This window comes from Tursiops truncatus, chromosome 7 (genome assembly GCF_011762595.2).
Source record: "Tursiops truncatus isolate mTurTru1 chromosome 7, mTurTru1.mat.Y, whole genome shotgun sequence".
In the NCBI taxonomy this organism is placed as follows: Eukaryota; Metazoa; Chordata; class Mammalia; order Artiodactyla; family Delphinidae; genus Tursiops; species Tursiops truncatus.
The window spans coordinates 42228637-42253210 of NC_047040.1; the positions used below are offsets into that span (position 1 = coordinate 42228637).

At 35.7% G+C, this 24574-nt stretch overlaps 1 protein-coding gene and 1 long non-coding RNA gene across 3 annotated transcripts in view; one reads left to right on the forward strand and one right to left on the reverse strand.

The window, feature by feature from the left end:
- LOC141279066 (uncharacterized) overlaps positions 1-13730 on the reverse strand; it is a 43353-nt gene extending 29623 nt beyond the window's left edge. Inside the window, exons 1-2 of the long non-coding RNA XR_012332818.1 lie at positions 13533-13730; positions 568-659 (exon numbers count right to left, since the gene is read on the reverse strand). This is a non-coding gene — a long non-coding RNA (uncharacterized lncRNA). The remainder of the gene's footprint in view (positions 1-567; positions 660-13532) is intronic.
- The window catches only part of TMEFF2 (transmembrane protein with EGF like and two follistatin like domains 2), a 250068-nt gene that overhangs the window by 181799 nt on the left and 43695 nt on the right, over positions 1-24574 (forward strand). For both annotated transcript variants that reach the window (XM_073806979.1, XM_019931472.3), the window contains 2 exons: positions 14127-14275; positions 14988-15047. In XM_073806979.1, coding sequence (XP_073663080.1) covers positions 14127-14275; positions 14988-15047 — 209 coding nt within the window. The remainder of the gene's footprint in view (positions 1-14126; positions 14276-14987; positions 15048-24574) is intronic.

The following is a 24574-nucleotide window of genomic DNA, read 5'->3' on the forward strand; positions in this document are numbered from 1 at the left end:
AATAGTTTTTTTTACAAAACATAATGTATTCCTGTAGTGGCCACATACTATTACTGAAAGAAAAGTCCACATTTGATTATGCAGCTTCAAAAGCCTTCTGAGATGAAGCCAAGAGCAGGACCATTTTGCACGGCCATGCTTAAGAATAGAAATGCTGATATCTTAATTAGAATAAAAAGAATAGCACTGTTAGCGAATAACTCTAGCATGAAAAAATAAATGAGAGCAAAAGAATTCAATGTGGCTTTATGCATGTTGCTACACGTACATTTATCTAAAATCTATAAATTGAGTTTGCTTCTACTATGTTTGAGAGTATAAGTAGATTCATTTCTCATTTCATGTATATTGTCTCTGCATATAAATACATCTTATAGACACTATATTAAAAACATGCTTTTCTACATTTTTATCAAGAATTTTGAACCTTCCCGTGTTCTAAATAGCAAGCTTCTCTGCTAGATAGTAAGAGCTCCATGAATGGCAGGGGACTTCTTCCTAAGTATTGTTGACTGAAAAAAAATACACAACCTGAAAGTTGAGAATTATGTTATTCGGTGGCCTTACCGAGGACTGTAGCCCAGAATAAGCGTCTCAGATAGCTCTGAGGAACTGTTCCAGAGAGGCAAGTGAGGAGCCAGGAAATACAGGAGCTTTTGCTGAAAAAACAAACAAAAACACATGTTGAACATCAAAAGATTATGGCTAATCACACACACACAAAAACCCAGCCATCTCAAGTTAATGATTTTAGTGCCTTTTTATGTATGGGAAGATGCAAGAGTCTGGTATCACTGAAATGATTCTTTTGATATGCGTCTTAACTATCTAGGGCCAGTATGTTATTTTTCTCCACCCTGAATTCCACTCAGGGAGCACCAGTAGGGGCGGCTGCCGTGGCTGATAGCTTGATGGTGGGCAACATTAGTTGTTTATCGGAATGGCAGGCAACATTCTTTGTTTACTGAAATGGCAGGTAATATTTTTTGTCCACAGTACTTAGATTGTATACTTGGCTTAAATATTTGAAGAGAGAGAAAGCAATAAAAAAATAGAGAAAAGTAAGGAAGAAGTGAAGGACAGAGATAACAAGGACTAGAAAAAATAGGAGTAGGAGTGAATGAACTTATTTTTAGCATTACTCAGTACGATGATATTCTTAGAATTTCCAAGAATGTGTAATATTTCTGGAAAATCAGATAAATAAGCTAATGGTTTCTGTATTTTGAAAATTATATAAAGTTAAAAATTATTAAAATCTATAGGACAATGCCAAATATCTCATCTTTAAAGTAGAATATACTGGAGATGTTATCTGTTAACAGTTTCTTTTTTAAGCAAAAAAAAAAGGAAGAAAGAAAAAGAAAGAAACGTTAGTCTTGTACTTCCAAACGCGGCAGAAAAAAAACTCAATTTATAGATTTTAGATAAATATGCATGGCAAATAGTCTTTTTATCCAACTGATCAAAGCTTATTTGCAGTTGATTAATCAGGTGTAGGTGGAAAGGTAATATAGTGATGGCCAGCCTGGAATGGACACTAGACCAATTTAATACAAGATGAAGAATGAACTCTTCATGAGCATGGGAAGCAACAGAACCTGCTATGTACCAAATATCATATGAAGTTATTTTCATTTGTTCTCCACTCATACCCTCAGACAACCTTTAGAGGTAGGTATTATTATGAGCTAAGAGTTATTTTCCACATTTTATGAATCAGTCAACTAACTTGCAAAATTAAGATTTTTAACTCAATGGCATATGATCCTGCAATCCCACTCCTGGGCATATATCCAGAGAAAACTATAATTCAAAAAGATACATGCGCTCCAATGTTCATTGCAGCACTGTTTACAATAGCCAAGACATGGAAGCAACTTAAATGTCCATTGACAGAAGAATGGATAAAGAAGATGTGGTACATATATACAATGGAATATTAGCCATAAAAAAAGAATGAAATAATGCCACTTGCAGCAACATGGATGGACCTAAAGATTATCATAGTAAGTGAAATAAGTCAGAAAGAGAAAGACAAAAACCATATGATATCACTTGTATATAGAATCTAAACTATGACACAAATGAACTTATCTACAAAACAGAAACAGGCTCACAGACAGAGAACAGACTTGTGGTTGCCAAGCAGGGGAAGGAAGGGATGGATTGGGAGTTTGGGATTAGAAGATGCAGACTATTATATAAGGTCCTACTGTATAGCACAAGGAACTATATTCAGTATCCTATGATAAACCATAATGGAAAAGAATATGAAAAAGAATGTATATATATGTATAACTGAATCATTTGCTATACAACAGAAATTAACACAACTATACTTCAATAAAATAAATTTTTTAAAAAAGATTTTAACTCAGGTCTTGCTGTTCATTCAACAAGCATTTATTAGGTACAGCTAACCGGCTAAGACCCTAATAATATCCAAAGGTCCATGTTCTTTCCACTAAACTGTGGGGACATGTGACAGAGGACAGGATGGAGAGCAAGTGAGTAAGGCTATAGATGATGAAACAGCCAGCAACCTAGTAGAAGCAGCAGCAGTCCCAGGAAGGAAGCACTCTCAGATGACACACAGCATGGCTGGAGCCCTGGAGAGTTAGGAATCACTGAGTAACTCACCGATTAGAAGGACATTAAGGAAACACTGAAAAATCAGACAGGAATCCTCATTCATTCATTCAACAATTATATGTGGAATGTCTATTATGTGCAAATCACTGAGCTAGGGGCCAGGGAGGGCAGGGGAGAATGCCAAGTTCATTTAGTAGAGGCTTTAACAGAGAAGAAGCTACAAAAACGGGGAAGATGGTAGGAAAATGAGGATGTGCTAGATAAACAGAAGTAATAGGTAATATGAATGTAAGGAAATAAAGTATCAGAATTTTAGAACTGACCACCCTAGACATCATCTTATTTGGTCAGCTTGTCCTCCAGTAACCTGAGGCCAGATACCCAGCAGCTAGAGAGGAAGAATGCCCAAACCAGAGTCCTGACTCCTGGTGTAAGTTCCATTCAATGACCTGATCTGATTTGCAGAAGCCTCTAAGGCTCTGGGTTCCAAACAGGAGGCATATATTGTCATTTCTAACATGAAACAGGGAGACATGAGTTTTAGGGAAGAAGAAAGATGTTTTATCATGCACACCGAGGAGAGAGTCAACAGAGGGAAGAGAATAAGAAATGATATTGTTATGGAGGTAACTTCAGTGCAGTAAAGGATTTAGAAGTTCTCTTGCTACAAGTCACCATGGAAACCACCTGTTAAAATTCTACTCCTCCTTCAAGTTCTAGTTCAAGCATCATATTCTCCCTGAAACCTTTCAAGATCCTCCAGGTAGAAGTCATCGTTTCTCCTCAGTGCTCTCAAAACACATTGTTTATGCCAACTTTGATGACAGTTTTGTGGATACTATTTTTTCTCATTTCACTGTGATCTCTGTTGCCAGCTGGGATCACATGGGCCATCTTGGTGTCTGTGATATTTAGCCCAGTACCTGGCACCAAGTAGATGGTCAACTACACGAACGGGGTTAGACTGAATTCAGTGAGATCCCTGATAAATGAAAATGCATGTGCCTAGGAATGAAAGACAAACAAAAACACAAAAAAAGTGTGGCAGTAATAAATAGTTGCAGACCCCCAAACACCTTTAACAAGAGGAACTTATCGGGAGTTCGCAGCAGGGAGGTATTCACACATCCTGTAACTTTTTACCTTTTAAAGCTTAATATGTTTGAGAAACTCTAAAGCATTCTTATTTCAAGGCAAAATGTTCAAACACTTCTACTTAAAGTCCTTCATCCCAAGGGTTTCGGAATAGCTCACGACTATTTCTGGCTGCCAACACTGCCATACAGCCCTGTTTCAGAGCATCAAAACTCACTGGCAACACTGCAGGAAGTCAATGAAGAACGCTGGCTTGGCCTGTAAACTAAAATGCCACCATGTGTTTGCAAGTTTAACATTTCAGTGGATGAACAAGTTAAGATGAGGAGAGAGAGAGAGAGAAGGACGGAAATGCCTCCCTTCATATAACAAACTCTACTTGAAAGTCACTTTTATATAGACATAAACAGTTGTTATTTACAAAGGCACATTTTAGTCTACTGGAATTTCTCCATGCTCATATTATTTTTTTCAAATGTGGTTTAAACAATTTAGAAATAGATTATCTAGATCTAAATCGATGCAAGAAATATTTACTAAGCTTGACATTTAAGCAAAATGTCAAATCTAATATTTTTATCTTTAATTATATTTTGAAACTATCAAAAATATAACATATGTGTATCCACCACCTAGTTTTAACAAACATTTTACCATATTTATTTTTGATCTTTTCTTAAGAGATATAACATTATGGATAAAGTTAAAGGCATCTTCCTTCCTTAATCATACTTCCTAACTTCTCTTTCCAGGATTGGTATATAACATCCTTATGAATATTTTAATCATATTTTTCATTATTCAAATAATGAAATTTATGATAGCATGTTATAATATGTATTAAATATTATTTTAAAAACAAATTTAAATTAAATTGACACCAAAATTAATAAGTGAAAGATAAAGGATGATATAATCATAAAGGGAGATTATTTGATACAAGTTTTAATTATGAATGTATTTAGTTCATGCCAGCATAACTTAATCAACACTTTATTTTTATACTCACTTATAACAGCATAAACTTTTGTGGACATCAGTCTGGAAAAAAAACATGTTATAAAAGCACCGAGAATTAATTTCATGAGGAAACGCTGCAAGTATACAAAGGTCACCTTATTTTCCTACCTTTATATCATAAGATCAATAAAACTGACTGAAACTTGTTGGATAGGTATTTTATTGTTCCCATTTATCACCCATCATTTATACACACACACACGCACACGCACACGCACACGCACGCACACACACACACACACACACACACACACACTCTTACTCACTTACTGTTCTTAGCTCCCTGAGAGCCAAGGAGTAAAGGAAAACACATCAGGTCTTAAGGTGACATTACCTAATAAAAGGAGATATGCCATACCATCAAGTAACACTACCTTTTTTCTTTGAAAAGAATTATCATGAGTGTCCTTATAGGAAACTAAATAAAAATTAAACAGACAAATGAAAACCACCTGAACGATGTAGTGGACAGTGTTTTCAAACTAGCAATTTTACCACAATGCAGAGTTATTTTTCATCTACTGTTTCTTATATCTCATGGATAAAATCCTAGGGCATGATATGAAATTGCAGCTTTCTGGAAAATCTAAACTGTAATGATGTTCATGCATATTTACTCCTGAAAGTCCTTTGGCAAAGGAAAGCATACCAGAGGGCCAGTTTGTAAAATATCAACATGAAGCCACCCCACTGGCTGCAGTGGGTGTGGGAATCCCACAGCTGGTCCTAAAGGAAGGTGCTAAAACAGTCAACATGGATTGTGACAGAAAGGAGTGAGTGGGAATTCAGTCTATCACGTTATTCAAATGCGATTTTTTCATTATATTGTTTTTCCTTCGAATTTTTTATTCTGGGGTTTTCATGCTTTCTGACTCTGTTGTGTACTAAGACCCATCTAGTCAGAGCACCCATGCTTCTTAGTAATCAGAGTCACCCTTGGTTATTGAATATGTTTTCCAGCTTAATGACCAAGAGCATACACGTGATGCTAATGAGGGATTTTTGCTTCAAGATACTTTTAAAAATGTATATGAGTAAGAAGAATTGTTTACTCAGATTATTTTAAGATGTAAATGCAGCTGCTTCAAAAAGGAAAAAATAATCCTGAGAAAAATGCAACTGTGATACATGAAAATGGATCACGAGCTCAGTCCTGCTTCAACTACATCCTATATACTGAAGAGGGGTGTGGGAGCACTTGAGGCCTCGGAGGGAGCCTTGTTTGCTCTCTAAAGCAGTGGCACTAATCGTAGCTGCTGCCACAGTCCTCATCAATCAGTCCTGGAATCAGGCCAGGTGTATGTTAAAAATCCAAGGAATAATTCTCTAAACCACAATTAAGGGTGCTTACATGAGATCTACATCATGATAGAACCCTGTTTGCCTCTGTCCCAGTAGCGAAGAATGAAAATTCTCCCTACCGGGAGAGGAAAAGATGCCTTCCTGAATCCCACATGCAGCTGCCACCCTGAGCCTGGCTGCTCTTCTCTAAAGTTTCCGATTTGGAACAGAACGCAGGTCAGGAAAAAAAAAGGAGGAAAGGGTAGAGCAGGAAATGCATAGGGGTGACATTTTTTACCTTAGTGCTTTGCTACAATATGCCTTAAGTATCAAGCCACTAAGCCCTATTGATTCTTCCTTCGAGTGACTGCCTCACTCTTGCGCTTTCCTTTGCTAGTCCTTCTAGCTGATGGTGATAGCCTGGTGACTAGTCCCCCTGCCCACACTCCACTACCAGCTAATCTTCCTAAAGCACCCCTTTCATCACGTTGACCTCCTCATCACCCTGTGCTCAGAAAGCTTTCTGGACTCCCCACTGACTAGAAGATAAAGGCCACTCTTTGGACTGGAATTGAGGCCCTTTATAATCTGTCTGTAGACTGCTGGACTCGGCCACTTTTATTGGGAAGAGTTCATTTCAATCAGACTGATTTATTCCTGTTCCTCAGCACCCGGTGCACTGTCTGCCTCCACACTTCCCCATGTCGTTTCTTCCATCACAATTCTGTTAAATCCTACCCATCTTTTGAGATAGTTCAGTTTCCATGGTTTCCTCCCTACCTTGTGAGCATTAAACCTGGGAGTCATGTGGAAGTTGGAGCTAAGTGCCTGGCACCAGGGGCCCCTCCAGACTTTCATCTCCTTTCTCACCACTCCTTCTTGGTTTTGCTTGATGAATCAGTCCTTCTGACTTCTCCACTATTGATGTTTCTCAATCAGTGCATTTAATCACCTGTTCCTGTCACCTGAAACCACACACATACCACCTGAAGCATGTGGAGGAATACGTGTCACTGAAGCATGTACATTAAACAAGAATATTAAACTCCTTATAGTGGAATAAAAGAGAAAGAGAAAAAGGGTGTGGCTGAGATTTGTCAGTAGGCTGTGCAAGCTATCTGCCTTAGAAAGAGCTAAGGAACTTGCTTAAAATGTTGATTCTGAGTCCCATCCCAGATGTATCGCGTCTGAATTTCTCACGGCAAATCTTACACACACTAAATTTGGAAAATCTCTTAGTCTTAGAGGGTAAGAAAGAGTATTTACTATGATCACAACTCATCACAGCTGCACATCAGAATCACATTTTGTAGCATTTTTGACAACTGCAGTTACCTTGGCCTCATACCAGACCTCCTAAGTGAGAATCCTTGTGTTGGCACCCAAGGTCAAAATATCCCACAAGAGGTTTTGCTCTGCATCCAGGATTGGAAACCACTAAGCCAAAAGTTAATGATGACCAATATTTATTAGGTAATTACAACTTCGAGAAATAGTGTTAAGCAGTTTATGTACATTTATAAACGATTTTCATAGGTTTGGAGAAGTTAAATAACTAGTCCAGTGCCATACAACTAGTAAGTGATCAAGCCTCAGTTAAACACAGGTCTATTTGATACAAAACTCCGAACTCTAATCTCACTCCCATCTACCTTTATTATTTGAGACATTATTTTAATACATGGCCGTCGGTCTCTTTCCCTGGAATCGTTCCTCCTGCTAAATATGTGATTCTGGTTTTGAAAGTTCTGACATCACCTAGGGGAAGGGTTCCTCAGCTTAGTTTCCCTTCGTTCACACACCCATTGACTGGCTATCTGTAGTTCTAGACATTTTCTCAATCCTTTCCATCTAACAAGCCAATTTCTATGCTTTAATCCTTATAAAAAGATAGATATTAATAGCAACTGAACTTTTTCCATGTACAAGAGAAGCCTGGTCCCCCTCACTGTAATCCTAGGTTACATGTCTGGAGAAGGGCATTGCTCCTTCCTCTTAGGTTTTGAAACAAAAAGGACTGCCGTTCTCAAATTAAAAAAAAAAAAATTATTGGCCCAAGCTTACATATGTCACCTGAGTAACAATATGGTAGACTTCCTCACCTTACCTCTCAGTCAACACTCTTCCACCCTTTGTATAGAGGGTTTAACTTTTCAATGAATTTTCACATCTCTTACCATATTTTTTCCCCACAACTCAGTCGTTCCTGAATTGTAGCTTCTTTACAGGTAAAATATTTATAATCAAATTCCATCAAAAGGAGTGACATGAAAATTAATGAGTAAATGGATTTAAAGTATCACAGGAGTCTTGAGTGAAAGGTACACACTGTTTTTACTGTTACTACTATAATGCAGCTCACCCATGACAGTTCTGACGGAGAACACTGACAGCAGCTCTGACCTCATTTACTGGTCAGGCCAGAAGGGGTCTGCATCGTAACCTCAGAGACAGACAAGCTCCAGGGAAACAAACCAGTCAAGGTCCAAAACAACCCCGAAACCACCGTCACTGCCATGCAACTGAGTGCTTTAAAACTGATTAGGAATGTTGTATGGTCAAAATTCTGAATGGACATCAGATCAAGAACCTTGGGAGAGGAATAAGTGACAGGCATGTTTGATAGATGAAACAAAATCTAGTGAAATTAGAGGGCAGCCACAAACCAGACACATGAATAAGTAATTTGCTACCTGGAAGCGTCTGCATCCTCACACTCTGGTGGATGACAAGACATTCTTAAATACACGGGAAAGGCTTATTTAACTCATTTCAGAACATTCTTGGAAGAGGCATTTCAAGAGAGGCAGGGAATTGAATTAATGTCAAATCCTCCAAAATATTCATGAAATAATTATAAATGTATGTGAGTTTTACTTCCTATAATTTAGATTCTTCGCTCCATCAAGCGGTCTTTTAAGCTTATTGGATATTTCTCTTCTTTCTTACAATTCAGAGAGCTAAGGTTTTCAGTCAATGCTAATTTTCTCTGAAGGATTTTCAGAGGGGAGTATTTCCACATAGAGACCCCTGAAATTATTATTTTCAAGTAGGGCTGATTCTTTCTCTTTGTAGCCTAGAAGAAAAGAGATCTATGTAATCGCAGTGTCAAAGTGTCAAAAGACTGAGATAGGTTGAAAAAAAGAAGAAAAGAAAAGAAAACACAAAAAACCTTCAAGGCATCCATGCAGTTCTCAGCCTTACAAATCCTTGGCTCACATAAAATACTTGTGACATGCTGTAATTAACTAGTTACTCCTCTCAGAATGAATAATAATGCAATTATTTGCCAAAAGCAGGGAAGAAGGGATAGTTTCTGTTTTTAAAAATGTTCGCCTTTCATTTCTGTAGAAAGCAAAACCCTGGATTAGTTTACATAAGCTGTGAAAGCACAGAGTAACCTGCATTCTCACTATTACACTATATGATAATTCTGTCACCTTTTTATCAGAGCCTTATACTTTTCAATGGTTTGAAACAGTACTAAACTGACAAGTCAGGACCACATTCAAATTGTATTGGTTCTTAAAAACAGCACCCAAATACCACAGAATGTAAGTAGTAACCTGGCTGGTGAAAACATTTTTGTATTTGGACTGCTATGCCATTGAGGAGGCTAAGGGCTAGCGAGGGCTCTGTTTCCTTTGTCTGTGCAGACACAAATAAAAGGAGGAAGGTGAACCTTAGTTCTTCAAGGTCCTTCTCCTTCCTTACAGATGCCATGTGCCAAGTAACACAAAGTTAGGTGAGAGTTTATCTGAATATATCACTGGTTCTCTCGCCTATGTGTTAATATCTAGACAATGACTGTTTTCTTTAAATTTTTCCAACTCCATCCTGTCACAATTTCAGTAATCCATTCAGCAAGCATTTATTAAAGCCTTGCTATGATGCACCGTACTAGGTACCAGGAATTCAAAGGTAAAAAAGACACATCGCCCTTGAGAAGGTTGCAGGAAAGTAAAAATATGAACTAGACAGCAGGCACATTAACAATGGAGTAAATGCCACCAGGGAGCCCCCTCTCCACACACACATACACAAATTCATCCACTGATATAAAGACACAAAACCCTGCTGCCCGATGAATATGAACTTCCAAAATATTTTAAAAGTTTTGAAGCAGAGACTTTGGTTTTGTGCTAAAACATAACAAGTTTGTAATTTCAGTAGAGTCAGTTGGAGTGTGTTTGTATGTGTATGTGTGTCTGTCTGTGTGTGTTTTTATGTGGAGCCAACTTTATATAGAGTTTCATTAAGGATAAAATGTTCTGAACAATTGATGCCTTACATAAACAGATTAATTTAACATGTATCTGTTACTCATTGTAATACCAAGTGTTAGTTCAGAATTTTTTAAAACTAATATTCTCTGATATATCCTCATGACCCTATGATACTAAAAAGCCTGGATCACTTGTTTGGGAAGACAGAGACTGAGTCAATGTTATTTAAATTCATCAAATCATGATAAATATTCCAAAAGTAGACACAGCCTTGTTTTTTCAAGCCCTATTCACCCAAAGCATTCGTTTAATTAGTTAATAGTAGGCATTTGGCTCTTTCTTGTTTTTCATTGTACTGAACAGTATGTAAGACAGTGCAGGCTTTGGCATCAGACTGCCTATATTCGAAATTAGGTTCTTCCGCATACAAGCTGTGTGACTTCTCCAAGTCTACATATTCTTATCTGTAAGATGGAGAGAGTAAAAGTAACTACCTCATAGAGATAGAAGGATGAAAGGAGTAATAACATATAAAGCACATAACACTAGGACAGGCACTATCATTAAATAAGCTAGTATAATTATCCTCAAATTCAATTGAATATTCATTTGATCTCAGTGAGGACATTTAATATTTGCCAAGAAAATTATTTAGCTACCCTATGTCTATTTCTAAGGCAGTAGAGTGATGAGAATTTATATTAATTTTATCCTTTCTTTGAAAATATAAAATCATGTTTCTGTATTCATTCGTTTCATTTATGTATGTATTGAAACCACAGTTACTGAAAGTTTAGTGTGTGAAAGGTATTGGGCGGGACAGGGAACATAAAGATGATTTAGCCACTACTGATAAAAATCAAGACAGACTTAACAGTCTGAGATCATGGTCCTGAAATCTTGCATGGTTTTCTAATGAATTAAGCCTAATAAACTTAGGTACAAAAAATATATAGTAAGTAACGATCATATAATCAGAGTTCATTGGTCTTTCATAAAAGTAGAAATGGTAGGTCTTTGTAAGCCAGTCCCAACATTTCCCTTTCCCTAAGCTACATAGTTTTAAAGCCATTTCAGCAATCAATGAAGCTTTTTCCACTTATTCAAAGAAAGAAAAACATTCTTCACAGACTTCCAATTTCCAATTGTTGCTGAAATTCATGAGCAAATTTATTATACTCATGCATTTATTTAATATACGCAAGGCTCAAAGAGGAGGGAGGAAGGAGAAGGTATGATAACACTATACAGTAGAGAAAAAGATAATTATAACCCATGCTTTCCTAAAGCTTATAGCCCAGCAAAACTCCATCTTACTTTCACCTCAAAGAATCTAGGTCCTCCTTTTGAGATGAGAATAGAAATGCCAAATGTCTACACTTTTATCTTAGGCATTTCCTGAAAGGCTTTATTTGAGGCAGTAAGAATGAGGAATTGCCAAAGGGGAAACAAACCTTGAAAGGAGACACCTGAATGAGCAATGCTAGAAAAGGAAAGGGAAGAAGATGTCGGCATCAAAAAGTCTGTGGGACTAAGATCAGATCAGTCAAACTAAAAAAAAAAAAAAGCCAACTGGAAAAGGAAGATCTTGTAAGATATCCTGAACGATTGTTTAATTTGGTGCTATGGCTTAATTAAGTGAATTCTTCACTGAAACGTTGAATCTGGCCAGTTCAATTCAATCAAATTTCCTCTTTCCATCTCTATTCTCATTTCACCATTTTGTTATGATTATCAAATGGACTTCTGAATTGCCAGTCATTTTTTGTCAAGATTATATATGGCATACATCCCTGAATTTCTTTGTGTTCAATTTGGAGAAACCTGAAAAGCCCTTGATATCTTACATAGTTTACTCCAGATGGACAGAGGTTCTCACATACCTTCCTCTCTGTTCTGCTGCTGCTAACAGATGATTATTTCAGTGTCTTTCAAGGAGATAGTCTCTAGAGTCTAACACAACAACAGTCAAAACCTAAACTGTCTTCAACATAAATGAAGCTGTCTTTTTAAAAGTACAAAAGAAGTCAGTCCCTTCCCCTCTTTATTTACTACAAATGGTTAAGGAGAACAAGCCTGAGCTACAAGTCACTTCTCCAAATCCTTTATGAAAAGGACCAAAAGCTCTTTGAACATGTAGGAGCTCCTGATCTCAGATTTTTCAGACGCCAAGAATCAGCCAAGGAAGCAATGTCACGATCCCAGTAGCTGTCATCGTGTAGCACCATCACGGCCAAGGTAGGAACACCACTCTCAATGACTTAAGCATGTAGGGATGCTTACCATCTGTCTTGTTTGTATCTAAATAAGTGAAATATTAAAAATAACCAAGTGTCCCTAAAGCAATTCTCTTACCAAAAAAAAATTAAATGAATGAGTACAGTATCTGCCAACACTTTTAACAGAGATCTAGGTAATTCTGATACAGATGGTTTAAAGACTACGCTCTGAGAAGCACTGATGTGTAGACAAGCCCTCTCGCACTCAGCCAACAAACCGATCAAGCAGTGATTCCTAGGAAGTGAGTCTGGTGCCAGGCTGACTGCTTAGGAATACAGAATCCTAGGCTTTTCCCCTAGACTTACGGAGGCCCAGAAGCCTGCTTATAAATAGCTGTGTTTACATTTTTCCGGGAAACATACACAGCCTGCAGTAAGAGGAAAGGGGTTGTATTTTACTTGAACACATCTGTGGGGGGTCCTTGTTCCACAATTTACTAGCTCTCTGACATTATGTAATATCACTGGACTGAAAAATGGCTGTTTTGAAGATTAAAGAAAGCAATGCATGTTTAGAACCCAGCATGTAGTCAGCAGCTTGTTTTTGTTATCACTATATCCTATGCTCAGCTCCAAGTAGATATACAAAACTAAAATGTGTGATTCATCACTTCAAGAAGCATATCATCTATTTAGAAAATAGAAATATTAATAAAAATTTTAAATGGGTTTATATTCTAAGGCACTAACATATTTGCACACATAAACACGATATTCTGAGTGACAAAGTAGATTGTAAAATACAGAGAATTATAAGGACATAGGAAAAATCATAAGAAGCTTGCTTTAAATGTCTAATTCTCTTAATTCAGGTGACCTAATTTTCATTAATTCACCAAATTTTTATTTCTATTAGTAAAAATATTAAAATCATGAGCGATAATCAACTAATAATCATTTAAAACTGAAAATAGAAAGAGAGTATGTATCTGGGAAAGGGCTCCATGGGATAGACTTCAAGGGGCCCATGAAACCCCTAAAATATTATGCAGAGTTGTTTATATGAATATAGGTATTTCTGAGGAGAGATCCATACCTTTTACTTGATTCTCAAAGGGTTTGGTTATCTCCTCAAAACGTTAAGGACCACTGAAGATTCCTGTTTAGCACATCTTATGTGTATCCTCCTATATGCTGAAGAAATTTAACTCCTGATTGTATTCCAAATAATCTCCGTGTGTACTTTCTCTTAAATGTTCTCTGAATCATTTTCCTCAAGCTTTCACCATTCAAATATCCTGAGAAAAGAAGTAACACAGCAAGATTTCATTTAAGGAAATTGTAAAGCAGAGTTTCATGGCTACTTCAGCTTATTCAAATTCTGCAGGCATCAGCACGGAAGTTTCTGTACATGTTTTAAAAGTTCCAGTGGCAGAGATTAACTGATGATTATTTTCTGAGTTTTCCCTTTTTATTTTTTATCCATTGCTCAGTCTTTTGAATTATTTTTGATTTGTTCTGTTTCTTTTCACCTCAGGTAGAAGAGTGAAGGAACTTCCCCTGGAAGGATAAAATTCAATTTTGCCAACTTGCATTTTGCCAACCTAGCAATTCTTCCACTTTGTGTTTTATTTATAATGTGGTAACAACACTATTGATGTCACACATTTTTATTTCTCTCTTCCTTTAGGTGTGTGTGCAACATTGACTGTTCTCAAACCAACTTCAATCCCCTCTGTGCTTCTGATGGGAAATCTTATGATAATGCATGTCAAATCAAAGAAGCATCATGTCAGAAACAGGAGAAAATCGAAGTCATGTCGTTGGGTCGATGTCAAGGTAATGTTCACACCAAAATTAATTTTAAAGAATGTCTTTAGTCTTTGTGCAGAAATGAAAAGTGGAGATAACTCCTTATTAGGCAGCAGCTTCATTTTTGAAAGACAATTCTGACTTACAATGGGCAGTAAATTTTACTGCAGCAATTGTGGTGATTATAGGAGTTTGAGGGCCTATTGGCAACAGTCCATATTTTTTTCTATATAATGGGACTGTATCTTCACAGTGCCATCAACCCAGAGGTCAATATTCAGAAGATAGCAGATATACTCCTTGCACAGGGAAAAAAGAAAGTGAAAATCATTTTTAGCAAAGAATCTAAAGATTATTAGACAACCTTGAAATCAAAAGCAAATCATACCACTTTTAGGTATTAACTCAACAGAAATATTTCAAGTACGTTTTTATAAGCAGTATGTACTGGAATGTTCTATTTTGTTTCTTGTTCAGAAACAAACATCTTTTTTGTTTTTGATTGGTTATTCTTTTACCCAACTTATCTCAGTTATAACTGTGAACCTTCTCCTTGCCCTAAACCTTAGAAAGCCTATATCCTTCTATTATTCACTCTCGAACAGGTATTGACCTTGTAAATCTGCTTTGTATAAAGATTGCTTAGAAATATAGTTGAAAATTCCTTAATTGTAGTGAAGATACTGTTAGAAGGATATCTAGGGAACAGGTAATCTTTATTGTTAATTTTTTAACACAGATAACACAACTACAGCTACTAAATCTGAAGATGGGCATTATGCAAGAACAGATTATACAGGTACGTAATATTTTCTACTACAAAATATGAGCACTGCTATTAAAGAGTTCTGGGGAACCACTGTTTACCATTGATCCTAAGATGATCTTGCAAGACTTTTGACATGTGCTAGTCTTCTCTTGCTTAGTTCAAATTTTCAATAGACAAGACTGAATTTTTGTCGAAGCAAATAAGACACTTTTTTTTTTTGCCACAGTTAAAGCAATTGTCAAAAATGTCAGTAAGATATAATTAACTTGTTTTGACAGTGCAAACGGTACAAACGACAAAACATTTATCAAATTAATGGGCATCAATGGAAATTAATGCAATTTTTGGCAGTATATTATAATTAATGCAAATGTTCTTGTTTGAATTTTTATAAAAGTCAACAATAAAAAAGTTTAGAAAGAAAGGACATCTATAAATAGTAATACAGGCTGTCTATTTTGATGCAAAGTTAAAAAGGTATAGGTAATTTATTTTAAAAAATAATAAAATTCTTTATTTAGAAACTAAAATGCAAAATTATACAGAGTAAAATTATACTCTGACACATGCAAAATTATAAAGCATTTAATGTAGACATGTAAATCTTATTTAGCAATTACAGAATATTATTTTGAGGAATATTTTTACCTAATATAGTTTTCCTGAGTGAGAAATAACTTGTGGGTATTCAAATAAGATTTTAACAGATTCTTAAATTTCATAGAAATTTAGGATAAAAAATATAATATAATAAAAATAAATTATTGAGGTTGATAATGATAAGCAGTTTTTTTTAAAAAAAGCAGTTTTCCATTTAGCTATTAAACATTTATAACTAGATTTATGGCTAATATTCAATCAAAAAATGCTTATCTTTTGAAATATGGATTACTATTCACTCTTTTTGAAATTACACTTCCTTTAACACTATTTCTGCCATTATATTTATACACATGATAAATCTTGATGAAACTTTTTAAAGTTAGTCAATCAGATGTTTTACTCATAGATACCTCAAACATTTCAGAATTTGGAAATAACAAAAGGATTCTTTTTTTTAATTTTCCATTTTTATCTTAATGATTTTCAACAATGTAAATAAAATTTTCATGTGCTAGAAGTCTACAATTATCATGGACAATGATACATGAAAACACATTAGCTCTACGTAGATATTGTATAGCTGTTCCCAAAGGGTCCAGGAGAGATATTAATAGGTGTTCCTTGAAAAGAAGAGTCCATGGTCAGTAGGTTTGGGAAGAGTCCAGATAAACAAATGAATTTTTTACCCAAAACTCTTCATGGCTCTTATATGCACTGTAAAATTTTTAAGAGATGTGTATCTTTTATTTATTTAATGTTTTTTATGTTTTATTGTACAGAATTTCTAATACATAAAAAATACACACAAATGTAGGCTGTATAGTAAAATGAACCCCCATGTACTCATCACTCAAACTGAGTAACATCAACCCATGGCTAACCTAGCCTCATCCCCACACCCATCTTTCTCCACTTTCAAAATATGTGGAAATAAATACTTCAGCTTGCATCTCTAAAAGATTAATCCTTTTTAAATAAAATTGTCATTATCACACCTAAAATAATTATGAATAATTCCTAATAACACATAGCTTTTATCAAACTTATTCGATGAATAGCACATTTTTTGTGGCACATTTTTCATTACTAGTGTCACCAAGAATGCACTTTGGAATATGCTGATCTACAGGAAAATATTAAAAGTGATAAAAGATAATAATGAAAAATTGAGGTCTGAAGCTAATAGCATATATTTGAAATTTTAAATGATATAAAAGTTAAATTCTATATTTTATTAAAAATAGTAACTATATATTGGCATTTTAAGTCACTACCTGACATATTTAATTTTACTGTAGCCTAAAATATTTGGAAATTTTACAATGATCTCACTTTTATACAAGGAGTAACTTAACACACTGCACTTAAAATACATTTATACCTGTTTTGCAAAGTAATTCATTTTGAAAAAAATCTTCAAAAATGTAACATATTGTGAATATCTTCTCCATTGAGCTCACAGCAGAATCAAACATCTCCCTGAGAATTCTGTCCCTGAAACAAAGAACTCTTCAAGTTGATTAGCATCAATGTGCAAATATATTTGCATTTATAAAATTGCACCAATAAATACAATGGAGTTTGCTATTCTCTCTATATTATGAATACTGCATATTAACGGTTTGTCCATTTTCAGAGAGTTTGGGGAGCTGAACTCTTATTCCAAAAAATATTTTATATTTGAGTTTGGTTTCAAACAGATCATCTCTGATCTTCAGTGTCGATGCTTTTAATTGACATTGTTTCCTATCTTAGGTCTTTATTGAACGTGAGAATGTGTTTTTAAATACATGTGCAAATGAAAACTATCTAGACACTCAGTGTTGTCCAAGATGTTCTAATTTGACATCAGATTTATCTAGTAGATCCCAAAGAAAAACCTCTGAGATAAAAGTAAAGTTTAAAAATACATGTTTGTTGAAATCCAAATTTAAGACAGGAACAAAGATAATGTCAATTGAAGCTTGCAATTTCTAATTAAACATTGATTGCACACTTTAAAATTCCCCTGGATTTAATTTATATGTCTGTCTTCATCGATGATCTTATTAAAATGCAATATATACCCTTTTTTAGACATTATTTAAATAACAGTCAGGTCCCTCAGCATTTCCAGGCTTCTAGTAGTATTTGCATTTCCCGAATTTTGGGACTCAAACTTTGGAAAAAAGTAAAAGGAACCAAATGGAGACTCAGTATGTCATTGTCCTCTTAATTTCTGTTCCACATGCTCAAAACTCCCCAAGGAGGGAAAACAGGAACTAGAACTTCATGGTTTCTAGAAGTTTGCTATGTGCTCACAGCTAATTTAATGTCAGTCACTTCCCTCGTTGAACAAACATTCATGCGCTCTCCCACCACAGGGAGGTATAGATCTTAAAGCACTCTCATTTTTCCCCTAACATGTCCTTAATACTATAGTTGTTAAACTTTTAGCTTCCCCCCCCCCGCCCTTTTTTTCCTTTGAGCCTACCTTGCAGCTATTAATACAAGAACATATATTTCTGATTACAAAAATGGAAACATACTTTAAAGAAAGCTTAAATCTAAAAATAAATATGCTGTGTCTCATTTTTTATATCACTTTAGAAAGAGAGACTCCAAGTAAGGACAAGCAGGGGCTAATTTACAAAAAAATAAATGCAAACTAAGAGAGCCACGCCCCTAACATGATTAGGGCTTGACTGAACTTATGCAGCGCTGTGAATTCCATGAACCTCATAGGCACATAACTGAAGTGGACGCTAGGAAACCAAAGAATTTGCCAAATCATCCCTGCCAGCATTACTTTCCAATTGTGTCTGACTTTGGTCTCTATTTTGCCCTCTCTCCTTTAATGAGACCCAAGGCATTAGTGAGTCCTGAATCAAGAGCTTTGGATCTCTTTGTTTCAAGGCAGACAAGGATCCCTGTCTGATAAGCTAAACAAGCCACTTAATGCTATTCTCCCTTCATCAGTCTAAGACGGGCTTAGATTTAGGTCTTTCTCTTCACTCACAGAAAGGTTCAGAGAACACAATTTTATAAAACCACAAAGCTAAGGCTTTCAGGGATTTCCATTGTTTCAAAATGCTAATATTAAACTTTCCTTCTGGAAGTTTTTAAATAGAAAATGTTTTATACCTCTTGAAATTTGCAACATTTTCTTTAAAAAAAAAATATATATATATATATACACACACACACATATATTCCCTCATGTCTTATAATGAAAAAAAAAATGAAGTGCAACTCTTTTGTTTTTCTTCATCTGGTATGTGTATTTTCTGATTGGGTTGCTTTTCTGTCTAAAAGTCTGGTCATGCTTCACAAAAGTGGCTATATTTTTTTCTGATAAAAATATACTTAATTTTATAAGTTATTAGATGTAAGAAAAAACCAAACAAGCAAAACAGTCATGTAGTTAAACTAGTCTGTGTTTTATCATCTAGAAAATAAAATGTATTTTTAAATGCCATTCTGTACCAGTTTCCAAAAGTATTTGCAGAGACTTATAATTAAAATATATTCAACAAAATTTTTTAAAGAGAAATTGAAAACATAAAAGCAGAACTGTTGAGGAAAATAAACATATTAGCAACATAGACTATTATCGTTACTGCATTTAGCCCTAAGCGTTCTTGCAACCAATATAAAAAGAGAAATTATGATTGAATCAATTCATTCAACAAATATCTTCAGAGTCCTTGCCATACACACTCTGCTGTCCTGGGCTTTACAAAGGTGAATATATCAACCGAGATCTCTGCTAAAATGGAACTTAGGTCTTTTATTGTCTGATAAAAATAAATAATCAGTTCAGAGACCAAAGACAAAGTTTCTCCAGAACTAAATTCTAAAGGAAATATTTAGCATAGATCTCTTTATAAGGCATCACTGGAAAATATAGAATGGATAAGATCTTCAACAGTGATTTTTACAAAATATGCCAAAAGGCTCTTCATATAGCTGGGGATTTTTTAAAATCAATTTTTGATAACATTCTAGAGCATAGCATTAAAATATGTATAACTCAATGATAGAGTTCTATGGCAGACTAAAGTTATGAGTTACATTTATGTATATTTTCAAATTGGAAAAAGATAACCCAGAATACTGAGGAAAATGGTTGCGAGAGAAAGCACGCTCAGTCTGTCTTCCTCGTGTATCTACAGGTTCAACGGGAACTGGATAATAGAACAGTCAGAAAGCTTGAGTAAAGATACAGAATATGTTAGATTATAGCCCGAATATGGGAAGAGAAACTTCCCGTTTTTATTAGTTGTTAATGAGAAAAGTAAGCCCTGAGTCATTCCCACTCTTGGGAGGGAGCCAGGGTCTCCCTACCTCTGAGTCTAGATACAGACACGCATGGAGTCCATGTGTTTACTTGGTGTACATTACAGTGTGGCTATTCACCATTTTTTATAATATTTAGGCAGGATTAATTTTTAGGAAATGTTCTCTTTAGAAACCTTTTCCTTATGTTTAAGCAATAATTTAGATATTAAGCTCAGGTCTGAAATATGGAAGAAAGTAACCAGAAATACACATCTAAACCAAATTCCATCCATCCTATTATTATTCCATCAGCCCATTTCTCCACACTGAGAGGAAACTGACATCTTGAAAGGGTATCTAGATAGCCTAAGCAAATTGTCATAATAACTTGTTCTCTGTAGAAGCCATTGCAATTTACAAAGGCTTTTCACATGTATTGTCTCCTTCAGTCTTAACAACTGAAATGTGAGGCAGATATTATATGTGTTTGACAGGTGAGAAATGGAGGTTCAGGAAGAGTAAGGAAAAAGATTACGTGATAGAGCTAAGGTTCAAACCATCATCGCTAATTTCAGAAACCAGCAAAATGTCAACGGTCAGGGATCAGGGGAGAATGTCACTACCTAACATTCTTAGAGGTTTGGGGATGCACTCTGCACCTTAAAGGTTAACCCCTTGTGAGTTCCAGAGTCAAAAATGTTTCACCATGATAACCCCACTGCTGTGAGATGCTCCAGAGTTACTCTTCTCTTTGAACTTATGTCTATATATTATAAGCACTGTATTGTTTGGTTTTAAAATTCTCCTCTTCTGTGTCCTATTTATCCATATACACAAGAGAAGCCAAAGAGAACAGGATTTGTTACCAAGTAATCCTACATAAATAGAAAATGTGTGTGTGATACTTTGTAGTTTTACAAAGATCCATTCACATTACCTTATCTGCTCTAGCGTCAATTCAATAAAACAGGGTTACAAATACTAGGGGGAATAAAATTGAGGCTCAAAGAAGCTAAGTGGCTGACCTGGAGCTGGTCACAGTATTTTGACATATTGACCAGCCACCCATGCAAATAGGGCACTTGCTTGATTTATTTACTGTTTGCCTCGATTGCTCTTCCACTATACATATACAGACACGAATAGCAAGTGGTCACATATCATATTTATAATACGAGTTAATTCAGTCTTGTGGCAAAAATCTGCATTTAAAATGGAAGCTTTTTCCATTTGCTCATGGACACAAGGAGCACTTCACCGGAAAGCATGTTATGTCTACGCCAATAATTTGATCTGTAGGAAATAAATAAATAGCAGCAAATGCAGGCAGCAGCTTGTAGCACAAATATTGGTATCAACAGTGAAATAAATAAAAACGTTTTCCCAGGCTATTACAGTGCCACCAGACTGGCCTAGAATATTTAAGCTCAGGAAGTGAATTAAGATGTCAAGATTTTCTCAAGATTTCTGGGGGAAAGTGTCTCAATTCGAGTATTTTCCCCTCTGGGATTTACTTTAGAGTGCTGCAAAATTCATAAAGCTTTCTATGAACTCTAACTCACAATTTTTCCTGCTCTCTTGAACTTCTGTGCTTTCATTGTTTTCCCCATAAAATCATGTAGCCAGTCATCTGTAATATGATGTTATGTTCATGGTTATAGATAAACACAGAAATAGTATTTGCAATACAGATGAAGCTTTTCTACTGAAGAGTTGCCTTGGGCCCTGCTAGACACTCTGGAAAACTTTGTGTTTATGCCCCAGTTCATAAGTGAATCCTGCATCATTTATGTGCACTTTTTCCTATTTGAAACGCTCCTTTCTGAAACAAATTGTTCACCAGGAGGTGTTACTTACCTACTTTTCTCTTCCATAAAGGTGTGGCAGCCAGTTTAGTGGTTAAAGCCATTAAAAATCAGACAGCGCTGAGTTGAAACACTGGTCATGCTATTACTGATTATTTTACCTTGAACCAATCAGTTGACCATTCTGAGCCTCAGTTTCTTCATCTGTTCAATGAAACTAATAAGACTACTTCTACAGAGTTGAAGTTTGAATTAAAAGATGTTACATAAGGCATTAGCAAGCAACAAGTGAGCTAGCTATTGCTGTTCTTTTTCTTTGGGTCTGACAACTGAAAAGAATTTATTTTTACGGGAAGTGTAACACATTGTATGGGATATGGTCTGTTCATGTAATGTTCAGAGTTTTTATACATATATTGTCATTTATGAGGTCATAAAATTACAAAACGTTTATCTTTTTCCTACCCAAGTCATATAACAACTTTTTGCGAGGTACTTTGGCTGAGTTTTTAGTCCACCTGTAAAGAAATATTTATTGAGCGCCTACCACTTGTGTCTTCGACACCTCAGTATGTCAAATTTTTCACGTGGCCATTTTTTTTTTCAGTTTTCCTCCAGTCAGCATAATGTTATGTATGGTATATTTTGATCATTTTAAAATAACAGGGTCACCAGATTATTACAACATGAGATTCACATAGGAATTTAATGAGGACATAACATTTAAAAGAACTCAAGATCATGATATCACTTATATTTCTTTTCCAGTTGAGCTTTAAATTAGTCATTTATACCCCACAGTGTATGTCTGAAGGACCTACACATTGATTATTTAAAAGAAAACCTGTGTAATGGGTGACCATAGTGATGGAGAGGTATCAAGCAAAAATAACAGGAATGTGGTATATAAGAATTTATTTCTGTTTGTGCAAAACATTTAGGGAAAGCGTTAAAGTCAGAACAAATATTTTCAACAAAAACTGATCATCAAGGAAAAACAAGTCTTCTTGGCATAAGAGGCAAACATCTAGATATCACTGGTGAAAGTGACATAAATCTCCACCATGGTTTACCTTTTTACTTCAAACATATTATTTCTGTTCCTAAGCAACAGTAGTATGATTATGGGTATAAGGTGTGAAACTGAAAGAAGTGTAGGATATGTCCAAGTGCTCTGTATAATTTCAAGACACATAGTTCTCCATAAAACTAACATATAGAATTCAAGCAGTTTCCAAAAAACCCCAAAATATCCAGAGTGCTTTGATTTGCTGCTTTTGTTAATGAGTTTGACATGCCCCCAATATATGAACCCACATTATCGCGCACATTAAAAATTCAGTTCTCACATCTTGACAATTTGAGACTATGTACAAACATAACTAAAAATATTTTTAAATATCTGTGAAACTAAAATCTCTCAGAGAAATTGCATTTCTAAACACTGCTACTTGTTTCATGGGTCATAGCTTATTCCCTCTAGTTGTTCATTTGGAAAACGCTCAGACTTTTAGTTTGAACTCAAATGTAATCAAGAGAAATCTAACTTATGAGACAAGCTCCAGGCATAAAGGTGGATGAAAATCAGTGATAAGGCTTGAGGGAAGTGGTGGTCCAGTAACCTGAAAATAGTAATGAGGACCAAAAAGGACAGAACCCCATCCTCACCTCTGAGTCCTGAGATGGGGGAGTGGAGGAGAAGGGTAGAGAATATGGCCACCTTGTGAGAAAGCTGAAGGGACTTGGTATTCTCAGGGAAAGCTAGTGCTTCAGTATGCAAGAAGAGAGATGAGAATTTCAGTGAAGCATCTGAGGATAGAGGGGAATTTGCCAATCATGGAGCACAGTTACACGTGAGCTTTGGGAAGTGGTTGGAAGTTGGGGGCACAGAGATGTTTAGTCAAGGGCAGAGAACCAACAAGGGCAGCACATCATAGAGATGATGATTCGGTGGAGATGGAGAACTGGGACGAGACAGGGCAAGAATTGGATATTGAGTAAATTCATGACAAATCTCTTGGACTTGTGGACTCAGAAATCTACATTTTTACCACACTAAGAGTAAGCTGTTGCTCCCCAGTGAACTGAGATTAACCAAATTCAATGTCTGTGTGTGGATTTGCAATGAGAAAGAGTTACCTAGAGGATTTGGTTCTCTGCCCAATACATTCTCTTCTTAGAGTCGAATTCTCTGAGAAGCCCAGTTATAATTAGGTCACTTAGTGAACATGAATAGAGCACATATTCTTTGGACGTTTAAGACATCAAGCTAAGATACCTTGATGAAAAAGGCTATACAATAGAGATACTTCTGTCCTCAAATTTATATAGATAATAAATGACTTTGGCCAGGACTTCCTCTTCCATGGTTAGAGCTTACAGAAACACTACTGGCCTATGTAACTCTCCTTTGTTGAGTTTCCATTTCTCAGTGTTCTTGATCAATCTACCTATTTTCCTAGATACAGTAAAGTTGAGACCTGCTCTCCCAGAAGCCAGTTCATTACTCTGAGGCATTCTAGTGCTCTGGAAAAGCACAGGGCAATCCTGTTCTCCCTACTTCTGAGTTCCTCTGCGATCTCTCCCAATAGCCCCCAAGAAATGACAATATGGGTATGAATATCAATATTAACCATATTGGATTGATAGGTCCTTCTGCATTGTGCAAAAGTTTTTACACAAAGTTACCTTTGAAAGCCCTTCCTTAACATATAATCCAAAGAGGTTTGACCAATAACTGAGAAAAATGAGTAAATCTTGGAAAGCAAGTTTAATATCTTTGGGTATGTCCTAAAATAATTCTTAGCATTTGTGTTAATAAATGTCCTTTACGGTGACACTGTTAATGTTTCATTTCATAAAACACAAACACAACAAGTTTATTAATTA